General features: G+C 41.7%; 1 protein-coding gene across 4 annotated transcripts in view; it reads right to left on the bottom strand.

The window, feature by feature from the left end:
* The window catches only part of MYO5B (myosin VB), a 151,963-nt gene that overhangs the window by 29,531 nt on the left and 109,641 nt on the right, over window positions 1–12,791 (bottom strand). For all 4 annotated transcript variants that reach the window (XM_069775237.1, XM_069775238.1, XM_069775239.1 and 1 more), the window contains exons 22-26: window positions 10,075–10,314; window positions 4,877–4,961; window positions 3,278–3,426; window positions 2,355–2,474; window positions 1,337–1,474 (exon numbers count right to left, since the gene is read on the bottom strand). In XM_069775237.1, coding sequence (XP_069631338.1) covers window positions 1,337–1,474; window positions 2,355–2,474; window positions 3,278–3,426; window positions 4,877–4,961; window positions 10,075–10,314 — 732 coding nt within the window. The remainder of the gene's footprint in view (window positions 1–1,336; window positions 1,475–2,354; window positions 2,475–3,277; window positions 3,427–4,876; window positions 4,962–10,074; window positions 10,315–12,791) is intronic.

Below are 12,791 nucleotides of genomic sequence, written 5' to 3'. Positions count from 1 at the left end.
CTAGAGGTGATCAGTAAGAATATCTGGTGAAGCAAATAAATAATTACTGTGGATTATTTTGTTGAGTCTCTTATTGCATTTGTCAACAGACACTGATCTCACACTGGAGACAAATGAACAAAATAATTCCCAAACAAAGCAACAACAGCCCCAGAAATTTCACATACGAAACCAAGTGATGGCATTTGCTCAGCATTTTATCCAAGAGCATCTTTGCTGCTTCACGACACCACGCACACAGCACTGGTGTTTCATGGCATGCATCGTCTCCCGCGCTCTGGCCTCTGAACAAGCCACAAAGCCTCGAGTAAAACACATACAACAGATCTGCTATTAAAAGCCCCCTACGCCGAACATCAGCTCACTGGCAGCTAGAGTGCGCTGTATTTTCAGATTCCAGTTGCAAGTCAGGACCAACTCTTTAAGTTACTACTGGTCTGTCAGTAATCTAGATTTTTTTTTTTTTTTTTTCAATGACTTCCAAGCAAACCACCCAAACTGTAGGAAGATGTTTTCTCACAAGGAAGAAAGAATATATCAAAGGAATATCCCTGCCCTGCAATACAGAGAAAAGGAAGAACCCATTCTTCTAACAGCTACCTTGCTATTTCTGACTTACTATACCATTTTTTAGGCTACATTCTTATATGATCATTACTGGGGAAAAAACCCAAACCACGCAGATTATAACAATATCAAACTGAGGACACAAGCGTGACTGACACGTCTGTGAAGTGCTTATCAGCTCACACCACACACTGCTGTATGGGCGGACACCAGGACTGCAAAGCAGCGCTTGAATAACCCAAATCAACCAAAAGACATGTGGAGATGTGGGGTACCAGGGCCTTTCTCTTCACAGTTCCCGAGCATTGACATGCCTCTAGGTTTGATCCAGCCGAAAGGTGCAGCATCACATCCATCTGCAATCCTCCAAATACTCATGTACCCCTTCCTCGTTCTGACCTTCACTAACAAAACTCAGTCCACACTTCAGATTTCTCAAGAGAAGGAAACTGGATCAATGCAGGCAGAATAAAATGCTCCAAAATTGATTCTATGTTTCATTGCTTTCAAGATACTTAAGATACTATCCTAAATCTGTTATAATCAGTTTAAAAAAAATATATAAATAAATAAAAAAAACCCCAGTTCTCCTGTCCAATTGTCCTTAGCTGCCAAAAAGGTTTCTCTCCATTTCCCAGATGGATTTGCTGTCTCTTAACTTGAACTTGTCACTCTCAAACCTCAATTCCTACATCGCGTGTCCTCCGGCAACCAAGGAAAGTCAGTTACCAACATGAAACATTAGTATCAATGAAAAGACATCTCTGACCTGGGATTTCTTGCTCTCTTGCTCCTTTTTCTCCAGCTGGGTTTGCAGCTTCTTCCTCTCCTGCTCAAGCTCCCTCACTCGCTTCTGTAGCTTTAGGAAGAGGGTCATATCCATGGCGGCTTTCTCCATCCCGACCTCCTGGAGAAGAACCGGGGAGTAGAAAAAGGAGAAGACCTCAGTCAGGTTTTATAACCACGCACAGTGCTGTGACAGTACATCAGCACCGACCCCAGCCACAGCCAGTAACAGGAGGATCCCAAGAAAGGCAAGTACCTTCAGAGACCAAACTCCCATTTTAAGCACCTATTTTTAATGTCAATAAGCAGTTGACTCATTTTAATAAATCATTGAATGCTTAACAGCCCAATAGGTAAGCGGGCTGATTGGAGCCACAGCTAAGAACATTAAAAAATGCCCTAATGAATCCCTTCCAGCCAAATATTTATTAGTTGTTTTTTAATTGGCTTCACCTAGAATATTTTATATTACAGCATTTCCCTTTTTCACGCGATTCTTGATAGCCAGGGAATAATTTATGCTGCTCTTTTCTCCATTAAGAGACTGTTGATTACAGGGGCTGTGCCGGCCAGCAAATCACCTGTAAAGATGCATTGGAATGAAAACGCTCAGGGCAAGGGGGTAATGAACTCATATCCTTGCGGAGAAGGATTGCTACACAGTCATTGCCATTGGTGCTAGGAATACCTACATGTAACAATGCTGACCACTTTGATGAATTTTCATCAGTCTTTAAGCTGGTATGGCCAAAAGACAACATTTAATTATATTTAGAGCCCTATTTAAGTCTGACCCTACAAACGAGTAAGCATTTGCCAGAAGACCGCAGCCCTGCGATCCCTTTCACACAATTAACAAGGTATTTCGGTAGCATGAAATCAGTTTAATCCCTCACACTTTATAGTCCAACCTGCATTCCTTCTACGTGCTCCCAGACCCACATCAATCATCCCCACGGAGCAGGGCTCTCCTCCCCTCGAGCCTGCCCGATTTACTGTACCTCCACTTGTTGTATTACATCCTCGGTGTCTCCTATCTCAGAGGTTGATATGGATGGATAATTGGAATCCGACTCCAAACTGCTCTGGTTGGATGGGTTTCTCCTGTGCCCTGGTGCTTGCTGCCAAGGAGCGATGCAGATACATAATACATTCAATGTTTAAGGAAGGATTCTTCATGAAGCATTGTTTCTTAGAGCAAATATATATCTATATATTAAGGTTACCTTTACAAAAGGGCTGTCCCCTTATAGCAGATTCCATTTTCTAGTTCTTATGCCCTGCCATAACTTTCATATTAACCCAGGGGAATAGTTTAAAATAAAACGTGAAGTGATACAGAAGCTCAGTTTAAAAATTCTGCATGAATTAAAGGCTTTTCATGACACCAGATGCCCGTGAAGTGCGAACATGCGAATCTGAGCTCAAAATTATGCTGTTCACAGCACCCTCCAGGGCTCCCTTTAAACGCTCAACCTTCCACCTAATCCAGCATCACTCTAATTATTATCTAATTTTCAACAGTTCTTCTAGCACTTTAGCAAAGCTGAAGCTAAAAACTTTGGCTTTTGAAATTCTGAAGTCATGTTGTTGGGGTTGGGGCAGAGGGGTGGTGGTGGGTTTTTTTTTTTGTTTTATAACCCAACACCTACACATGAACACCACTGAAACAAAAAGCAAAACAAGAAGCATGAACCAGCTTTTGCTGAGATTCACAGATGTCTCTATGCAGTTAACAGAGAAGCGTGAAAGATCAGGCTCTTTTTTTCAAGGCACACATATGGTTCAGCTTCAGTGTAGAAGTTCAGTCTTAGAAACATAAAGCACAAACTGCACAATAATGTCAGTTCTATTAAGTGTTTTGGGAATGAGTGAGCCATGTTATCCAGCCACCATAGAATAGGGATAATTTCAGTTTTGTTACCTTTATAATAGTCATTTCATCCCGCAAGTTGTCATATCTCTGCTCCAGCCTCGAATACTCTTTTACCAGGTTCTGATAACGAGACCTCTCTTCTTCCAGCTCTTTCTTCATCTGGATATTTTCCTCAACTGTGTTTCGTGCAAATTCATCTTTAAAATAAGAAAAAAAAAGAAAAAGAAAAGAAATTGTAATCTTCATCTCCAAAATGAACTTCTTGTAAATATGTGCAGTAACATTGAGTAATTAACAAAATGCTCCCTGCCAAGAACCTTTAAAATACGTATAAGCATTCTCTAATATTTAGAGACTATTATAATCTAGAGCTGTCTCCTTGCCATTTGGAATAGCTTGAGCTCTTCTGCTCGGAGAGCACAGTCCTCTGTCATTTGAGTTAAAGAAAACTCTCCAGCACCTACAAACCATCAGATCTATTATGCTTAACTCAGCTGTGACAGCTCCAGCTCCCATGAGCCAGCCATAAACCCACTTAAGAAAAGACCAACACAGTATGGAAATACATTCATGTTTAAGAAGTGCCTTTGGTACTCGTTGCATTTAAAGACTTCTCTGCCTGCTTCCCACCACCAGATTTGGCATAGGAGCAAATCAACAGCAGCATCTCTTTCTCTTGCCATCATCAACCATTTACCATGGTAAGATTGTGGGGGTTGAAAGTATTTTATATCCAAAGAAATTCTTTTTTTTTTTTTTTTTTTTGGTTAAGAACTGCCTTTCAGAAGCAAATCTGGTCCCTCCCCTTTTTGAGAAACCAGGCAAATATAGTCCATGTGTCCTTTTAAATGGGTGAACACCAAACAAAACCCCTCCACTTGCTTTCCCCAAGCTTCGATGCTCCAAAAGCATCCCATAAGAGATTAAGAAATATTTGCAGCAAGTTTCTTTTTAGCATGTTATTTCCATTCTTTTATTTTGCATTGGGCTGAGAGCAAGAGGTACTTCATGAGTACCACGTAGCAGTAATAGATACATCCACAGAATGATGCGTGATGGTATTTGTAAATCCTGCAACAAAGTCAAAGCTGAAAAGGATGATAAAAAATAAAAAAGCTCAATAGACACATGATACATGATAGTTTCTTTGGTGGCTTGGGATTTTCCCAGATTGCTTTCCTCCTTTCGCCATCTAAGTCCCTGCTTTAAAAAACACTCACAGACTCCTGTCACATTAGAGAAATCCTTTGTCACAGCTCAGTATCGTTAACTGTGCTCTTCCTTGGATCCTTTATTCATCAATCTTGGGGCGCTGTTATTCTCTACCCTCCACTCCTGGCAGCCTCACTGCCTCCCACATCACCTGCAGTAAATGCTGCAACATAATTGAATTAAAAAGCCCTTTTAGGTACTTTATGCCTTATTTCACCAACTAAACCAGCCTCTGTCTTGCCATCCACCAGCAGGACAGCATGAACAGGACTACCTGCACAACAAAATAATGACAAAAACCGCCACAAAAGGGTTGCGGGAAGATTAGTACCTTTCAAGGTAGGAAAAGCACACAGGAAAAACAAGTTACAGGCGAAAACAGCTAAATTCCTCATTTAGAGGAGGCATTATGATGCTATAAGCATTTTTTCTTACCTTCAGATTGACACAGGATCCTGCTGTTAAGCTCCTCTTTTTCCTGCTTCAGGAGAGCATTTTCTTCTTCCAAGTCGGATATGCGCTATGAAACAAGGCAAAGAATTACTGCTTGCTGCAGGTCAGAGCCTCTGCAGAGGGATTACATTTCACCTGGCTGGAGACAGGGAGCTTTGTTCAGGCTTTCTTTGCTGTTTAAAAGATCTATCCCCTTGTGCTTTGTCAGTTATCCTTTGTACATCAGGAGTTGAAGCATTGGAGAATGGCACTGCAACAACAGAGGCTAACTTTTATTTTCCTGAGTGCATTTCTCCCTTAAATTAATGTTTTCAGCAGAATCTTACAAAATACTGAGCAGCTGGACTTCGTGACCATGATCTGCAGGAGTGAAACTCCTACAAGTGATCAGGTCATCAGATCAGAGGTTTATCTCCACATCTCGATGGGCTTCATCACTATCTTCAAGTCTTAGCACTGACTTCTGCTGGGGAAAAAAAAATCTCCCTGATTGTTTCAAGCAATGTGGCGCTTAAGTAAAGATGGACGCAGTGAATGTGAGCAATAATACTAAATAGTTCAGGCTTTTTTAACTTCATGTGTCTTACTTCATGTAGGAAGGTTATAATCCCTTTAATGCTTCACACTACTGCGGAACCTCTAGTACCAGGGCCTTTCGTAATACAACAGAAGGATATATAGCAATTAACACCAAGGATTGCCTAGCAAAAATTAATGAAAACAAACTAAATCCTGCAAAATAGTTTGTTTTGTTTTGTTTTTTTAACTACCCCTTTCTTAAAAATAAAGGGAAGCAAGGCCACTTGTCACAACAAGAAGGCTGGACTGACACTGGCAGCAACCCATCCTGTAATTTTGTTCATCCTCAGGAATTTTGATGCATTCAACAGCGTTATCTCAAAACACAAAAACATCACATTATCAAGTGAAATATGCTGCTATGGTTAAGCAGGATGATTCCGCTGCTGTCAGGCAGGAGAACAAACTGACACATCATCCCAGCGTAATGTCATTCCCTGTGCCTGCTTCATCGCATCCTCTAGCCATGGCTTCAAAGACAGCTACACACAGCAGAAGAATCTCAAGATGTCAAAGATAAACAACACTGTACACACCATAATAAAAGTTTTCAGTGCCCAAGAACAATAATTTTGCTGTCACCACTAGGTAAAATTTATAGGCAGCCCAGCTGGCACGCATTCCTAGCACAGACTTCAGTCTTCTACACAAGCATGCTCAAATCAAGGTATTTTATCAAATACTGCATATGTCAGATACATACTAATGGTGAGGATAAAAGCACAACGAATATTTTACTGTAAGCCATGACTGAAGCAGTCATATCCCACGCACAGAAACTACAAGACCCCACCACCCCTCACTCTCCAATCCATTAATTTGCTCCAGCTGTCTGCATGAGACTATAATCTCCTGCATCTCTATATATAGTAGGAAAGCTGGAGTGTGGAGATACAACTAGAAGTGAAGAAAACACAGTTTAAGGTATGCAGAGCTACTGGTGTTCTAAATGCTCTGAACTAAGCCATGATTTTAATACTCTGTACCAAAACCAACTACATTCTTTCATTCATACATCACTTCAAATAAATATAGCAGACGCGCAGCCATTAGATCAGCACTAGTGTCTTTAAGTTAAGAAAAATTCTTAAAAAATTGGCAAAGAGCTACAAGAGTGATAGAAGGGAAGGAAAACCTGTGCTGCAATGGGAGAGCGAGGAACTTGACTCGTTTATCCCCTCAGGGAAAAGATTAAAGGCAATGGGATTATTTTACTAGTGCTCTTTAATAGGTGCTGATAAAGAACTCTTCTGCCCAGAGGACAAAGTTATGACAGTTGGAAAGCGAAACTAGACAAAAATTTGGAGTACTTCCAACTGTGCTGGGGGGATATTTTAGAACTTGGTAGAGTCCGCAACAATTATTGCCAGGTTTAAAAATTTCTAATCCAGATTGGGTACAGGTATCTTTAAGATGTGATCTTAAGCGATTGAACTTTTTTATCACATTCGTGTTTCCACATGAAACAGAAACAAGCTGGAATTCAAAATTTGGGTTTAACAGAGACCCAGTGAGAATGAAAACAGTCCATTAAACACAGGTAGAGGCAAGTGGAGCAGGTTACACAACAGCCAAGTACCACAAAATCCATATCTGGTACCTTTTGTACCCCTTGCTCATCTTTCTATAGGAAACAGATCTTTGAAGGTGCTTCAAATGCAACGGCACCTGCCTGGATTTCTATGGAAGATGTTGAGCAGTGAGCACTCGTGATGGTTCAGCCCTTTTTTGAGGTGTGACATTGGAAGCACCTGTGCATAAGATCTGGCTCCGGTCCTCCCCTACCTTGTGAGGAAACCATGACGGCATTTAGGATTTTGTTAATAAAATTCCTGGCCAGGCTTTGAATCATCCTAGCTCACCAAGTGAGAAGATTAGGTGGTACCAAAAGCCCTAGGAAGAGCTGCTGGTACTCACCCAGATGTGATGTCTTAAACTTTTATCACAAAATGGAATAAGGAGAGCTATTCTAAAATTAAGGAGTCGAAGAGAAAGCTATAAGGAAGAGATTAAAGGACTTTTTTTCAGTAACAAAATCATAACTAATATGGATTTGCAAGAGCTGCCGCCCAGCTCAAGTCAATAAAATTAAGGCTGTCATCTCAGTGTCACTCAGAAATGTCTGATGACTTTGGGTATCATCTCCAGAGCGAATGCCTCCCACTACAACCATGGCCATGGTGTAATCTTGATATTGAAGGTGAAAAGCGCTTCTCAGCTGAACTCAGTTTCATGACACTCCCCACGCTTTTGGTAGTTATTAGAACTACTCAAAAATCTCTATCTGAATTTTTCTCGGAAAGTGTTTTGGCTAAACAAACATTTCCAGGGAGGAAACAGGTCTTCTCCATCTTCCCACTGAGAAGGAACCGAAGGGTGCAATTGAAAGCCAATGTCAGAAATAGGAGCCTGCACTGCTCAGTAGAAATGCTATGTTTTATAATTAAACCATTTATTGTTACAGTAAAGTACATAATATTTGCTCTGCAGTAGGCACTTCTACAACAAGGGAAAGCTTTTGCTTTGTTTTCCTGCTTTTTGAAAGCATTTCTTTGGTCATTAAATCAACCTTTCTTCTGAGTGCTTGAAGGGGATTTGCAATCAAGAACAAAAAGAAGCAGTTTTTCCCCAGCTGCATCACCTTCAAAATAAAGCATCCTTTCAGGCTCTAAAAGCCTGCGCTGCAGCCAACTAATGAACCGAGCCTTGTGCCAAAAAGGATCTTCATATCTGGTGCTGGAGAAAAGAAAATCACCGATTCCATACGTCCCTGTGTGCATGCAATATGTGTTGAAAGAGCTGAGTAACTGCTTTTCTGGCAGCTTTTGGTCCAGCCAAGAGACAACACATGTACAGGCTGAATGCCCTTTTGAGAAGCCCACCCAAAAAGGCATTTCAGCTGTGCTAGTTTTTCAGATTAAGTTATCCTGGCCACACAGTCCCCACAGCTTCTCACCCAAACCCACCATCTGAGGGCTTATCCAGAGGGGGAGGTTGGCCAGGGCAGGTGCTGCTGGGTGTAGCACCCCAGAAGAGCACCATCTGGGCATTCTTCCACTGTAATAAAAACACAGCTAATCCCAGACCTTTTGGGTTTGTTTTTTTTTAATCTCCAAAAGCAACTTGTCTTCAGGCCATCACACAAAAAGTGCTAGAGTAACAGCTGCAAACCAGCTTTTTCTATGCACTGTACTGAGTAGAAAAGCCCTTAGTTCCTTCCAATAGCAGGATCACGGAAACCACTTCAACAGTTGGTGGAGAAGAAAGATCACGGATTTAACCTGAACAATCACAAGCATTTGCAGCAGGAAACTAAACCCATACCTTAGTGCCCTAGGTTGTGAGAATGGGTGTGAAGGTTATTCAGAATGAACCTGACCAGCAAAGACATTCAGGGTAAAAGGTCAATTTTTATTATTTGCAAAATATCTCTACGCTCTAAAGTCTCTTTCTCCCACTAGAACACTTTCTTGTACAATGGTGGCAGTGGTGGACCACCTCCACCTCAAGGGATTCAGAAAGCATTGGAGTTTGCTTGAAGGAGGAAAAAAAAATATTTTTTTAGTCTACATCACAGCTCCAAACCCTATAAAGGCTTGTAACAACCGGCCTAACTGGTGCTGGACAGTGTCTCTGCTTGGGAGGGACAAGGTGGTCCCCACACAGGTTATACTCTGCATATACCTACAACACCAGCCTCAAGGACCAGCTGCAACGACCATGGACTGCATGGCAGAAACCAGGCCCTCCTGTCCCATACCATGCTGGGCTGAGGAAGGACATCTTCCTAATATTGACAGCATCTACAACAGCCTTCTCCAACATTTTGCATTACATACCATGAGGAATCACACAGTGGTTTGGGTTGGAAGGGACCTTAAATATCGTCTAGTTCCATCCCCCCCTGCCATGGGCAGGGACACTTTCCAGCAGACCAGGTTGCTCCAATCCCCATCCAACCTGGCCTTGAACACTGCCAGGGATGGGGCAGCCACAGCCTCTCTGGGAAACCTGTGCCAGTGCCTCACCGCCCTCACAGTAAACAATTTCTTCCTTATATCTAATCTAAATCTACCCTATTTCAGTTTAAAGCCATTACCCCTTGTCTGATCACTACATGCCCTTGTATACAGTCCCTCTCCATCTTTCCTGTAGCCCCCTTTAGGTACTGGAAGGCTGCTGGAAGGTCTCCCCGGAGCCTTCTCTTCTCCAGGCTGAACAACCCCAACTCTCTCAGCCTGTCCTCATAGGAATCACTGTATATACACGAAGCCCTGGCATATCCACAGTTATTAAGCACCCTTATTTCCAGACGAGTCTGGGTTTGGGGAGTTTCTTCGTGGTTGGCAGTGCAAAAGGCATCAAGATGGGGCATCCTCCTGCCATGTGGCAGTCGCTGCTCCTGCAGGGACATTCACCTGCCCTTGCTGCCCCACAGCCTGGTTAAAAGGCAAATTCTAGGGGCATTGAGTGACTAAAAGAAAAAAATCTTAACTGAAGATAGAAATTCTCTCCCCTTCAGATTGATGAAGGGTGAGCTTTCACCAGTATGACCGTCAGCAGGAGACCTACACAACACGAGACGTGACGAACAGACGTACCTTTCTCAGTAGGTCTTTCTCCTTAACGTAGCTGTCTTCCACAACCTTCCTCTCCCCATGAGCTTTTTCAAGCTCCAGCCGGAGGTGCTCCATCTCTTCTTGCAAGCTGACAAGCTGGTTGCCGTCACCCCGGTGGCTCTGCTGATATTGCACCAGTTCCTTCTTCAGCTTTTCCACTTCAGAGGAGTGGGCTGACGTAAGCATAGAGAGCTGCTCGTTCAGAAGTTTGTATTCCTTGTTCTGCAGCCAACATCCCAAGAAGAAGAAAATGAGACCATAAGCAAGATCAATGCATGCACTGATGCACTACAAAAGTAACTGTTAAAAATCCTTGAGCATGGTGGGTAACAAACTTCTGATAACAAACATTTCCATGCATATGCTAATAAAGCTTACAAAACTAAAAACACTTTCAAACCTGTGACAAAAGCTCAATAATATTTTGGTAAAAGTTATACAAGCATTTGTTAAATTGATGTTACACTTGAAGCAAAGGCAAACAAAGCTTGGTAGCACTAGCAACCAAAACAAAAAAACCACACTTTTATTACAGCTTCCATACAATGTTGCTTAATGCAATTGGTTTGCAATTTTTTTTTTTTGTCTGTAATATTGGGCTTGCAGTTTCTCCTTTTATTCCTGACTCCTATGCCTGCAGGAACACCTGGGGTGACAATGCACTGTAGCATAATTGCAGCCTCGAGCACAAAGAGCTCCCTAAACCCCAGCTTTAAGTCATGTGCCAGCTCAATCGTCTCTTTATTTGCTCAGATCTTCTCTTTTACAGCACTTAGCAATGATTTGCTCCCAAGTTTTGAGACCTGAAAATTCAGCCGCCTCATTTAATTTTTGTTATTCAAATCAAAGCCAGTGGGAACTATATTGTGACTAATAAAACATCATCACTATTAGCCAGCCTCAGAAACGACAATGAATTTACTGAAGCTCTTGGTCTGTTGTGAAGAGCCTACCATTTAGCTTTGCTAACATTAGGTAGATAATCATGAGAGCAAAACAACTGTTTTGAAATTTAAAACAGTCTGTTTTTTAAAGTTTCATTTTTGAAAGTTTTCAATACAGCTTTAATGATCTGGGCTCTTATCTCTCACTGTACAACAGATCCAAAAGGCTTTGTTTCTTAAATGGGACTTTGGTGGATATTTCATCCAGTTTTGGTCTTTCCTGGAAAACATTCGGCAAGAGATCCTTGTCCAGACCAGATGAGTGTCCTGGTAATCTGCAACTTAGCCTTTTGCTGTTTCTCAGAGCTTTAGTCACCAGCAGTGTTACACCAGCTCACAAGAAACTGCTCCTTCCACCCAGAATTGTTTAGTTCACGTGGAGGCTAAGAAAAGCTTGAGATGAAGAAGCCAGAAGACAAAAGTCTTAAAAGACACAAACATATCATTTTAAAAAGTCAATGGACTCGGGAAGTCCTGATATACGATTTTTGACTGGTCAGGATAAGCAGTAAAGGTGCGAAGTCACAGATCCCGAGATACAACTTCTTCCTCTAAGATGTTCACCAGAGTCAAGTAAGCAAGAAAAACATTTAAATGCAAAAAAGTATGATCTATCTCTGTAATAGGGTCAAAGGCTCTCATTAACTTTTGTACAACAGAGTTAGTTTTCAAAGAACTTTATAGCCTGGGAAAGAAAAAAAAAATATCTTCTAGGTCTACGCAGGTTCTTCCAGACCAGACAGGCCCCTGTACAAACGCATGGTGAGTTGGTGGATACCAAAATCTCCACCCTTACTTCAGATCAGTCTCTTTTAGATTCCCAGTATGGCTCATAGGATCATTTCTTCTACCATTGCTCTGATCATCCTTTTAGCCCCCCTTTTAGGTGACCTCCCAAAGCACCCCTCTCTCACTGCAGTCTCAGTGCTCCAAAGCAGGATTAAGACACATCTCAAATGGAAAAACGAGGGACATTAACACCTTTTCATTTGCTCCCTTGTAATGGATTATTAGTGAACACAGAAATTCAGCATTCATGTGGTATTAAGGAATTAACATTTCTGCATGACCAAAGCCATTTCCAAAGAGATCTATTCAGGAAGAAAAGCTTTACAGAGGATGGCAATAATCACTCTGGTTCACAAATCTCTGCTGCTTCCCCCAATTTCACGGCTTTGTGTCCCAAGGTTTATGTATATGATTTTACATACCAGCCAACTGAGGTTTCAATCCAGAAACAAGATAAATGCACAGGAATGCTTTTTCTTGTTACTGGCTACTAGAGACATGACAGAGCAGCTGGATTGTTCAACAGACCCCGTTAAACTTGAACCTCCTTTATTTTAAATCATTATCCAGCCCAGCAGAGCTGTGACAGTCCTGCTTTCAACCCAGGCTCTGTGAACCAGTCTAGAGTTTATTTTGCTATCAATGGCAGAGACGACAACTTCATGACTACTGTTACCAAAACTAGTTTTATTCACAATAAATGCTCACAGAGATACTGCCGCTTGCAGAGACAGCATAGGGAGCTCACTGTGAGTCTAAATGTTGGCTGCATGAACACATAACACTAAATTAGGTAACAGCCTTAAAAGTGTCTCAGGCAGCTACAGTATACGCATTTAAAAACAACTCACTTAACCGAAAAGAACAAAAAAAAGAAGAAAGTGGTCCAACGTGGATAGAAAAAAGTGGTCCAGTGTGGATATTTTGCAGCAAAAGAGATATAAACCTTTCTTGTGTATGCAAAAA

The sequence above is a fragment of the Haliaeetus albicilla genome, chromosome W (genome assembly GCF_947461875.1).
Source record: "Haliaeetus albicilla chromosome W, bHalAlb1.1, whole genome shotgun sequence".
Classification (NCBI taxonomy): domain Eukaryota; kingdom Metazoa; phylum Chordata; class Aves; order Accipitriformes; family Accipitridae; genus Haliaeetus; species Haliaeetus albicilla.
This window is presented reverse-complemented; position numbering and strand designations above follow the sequence as displayed.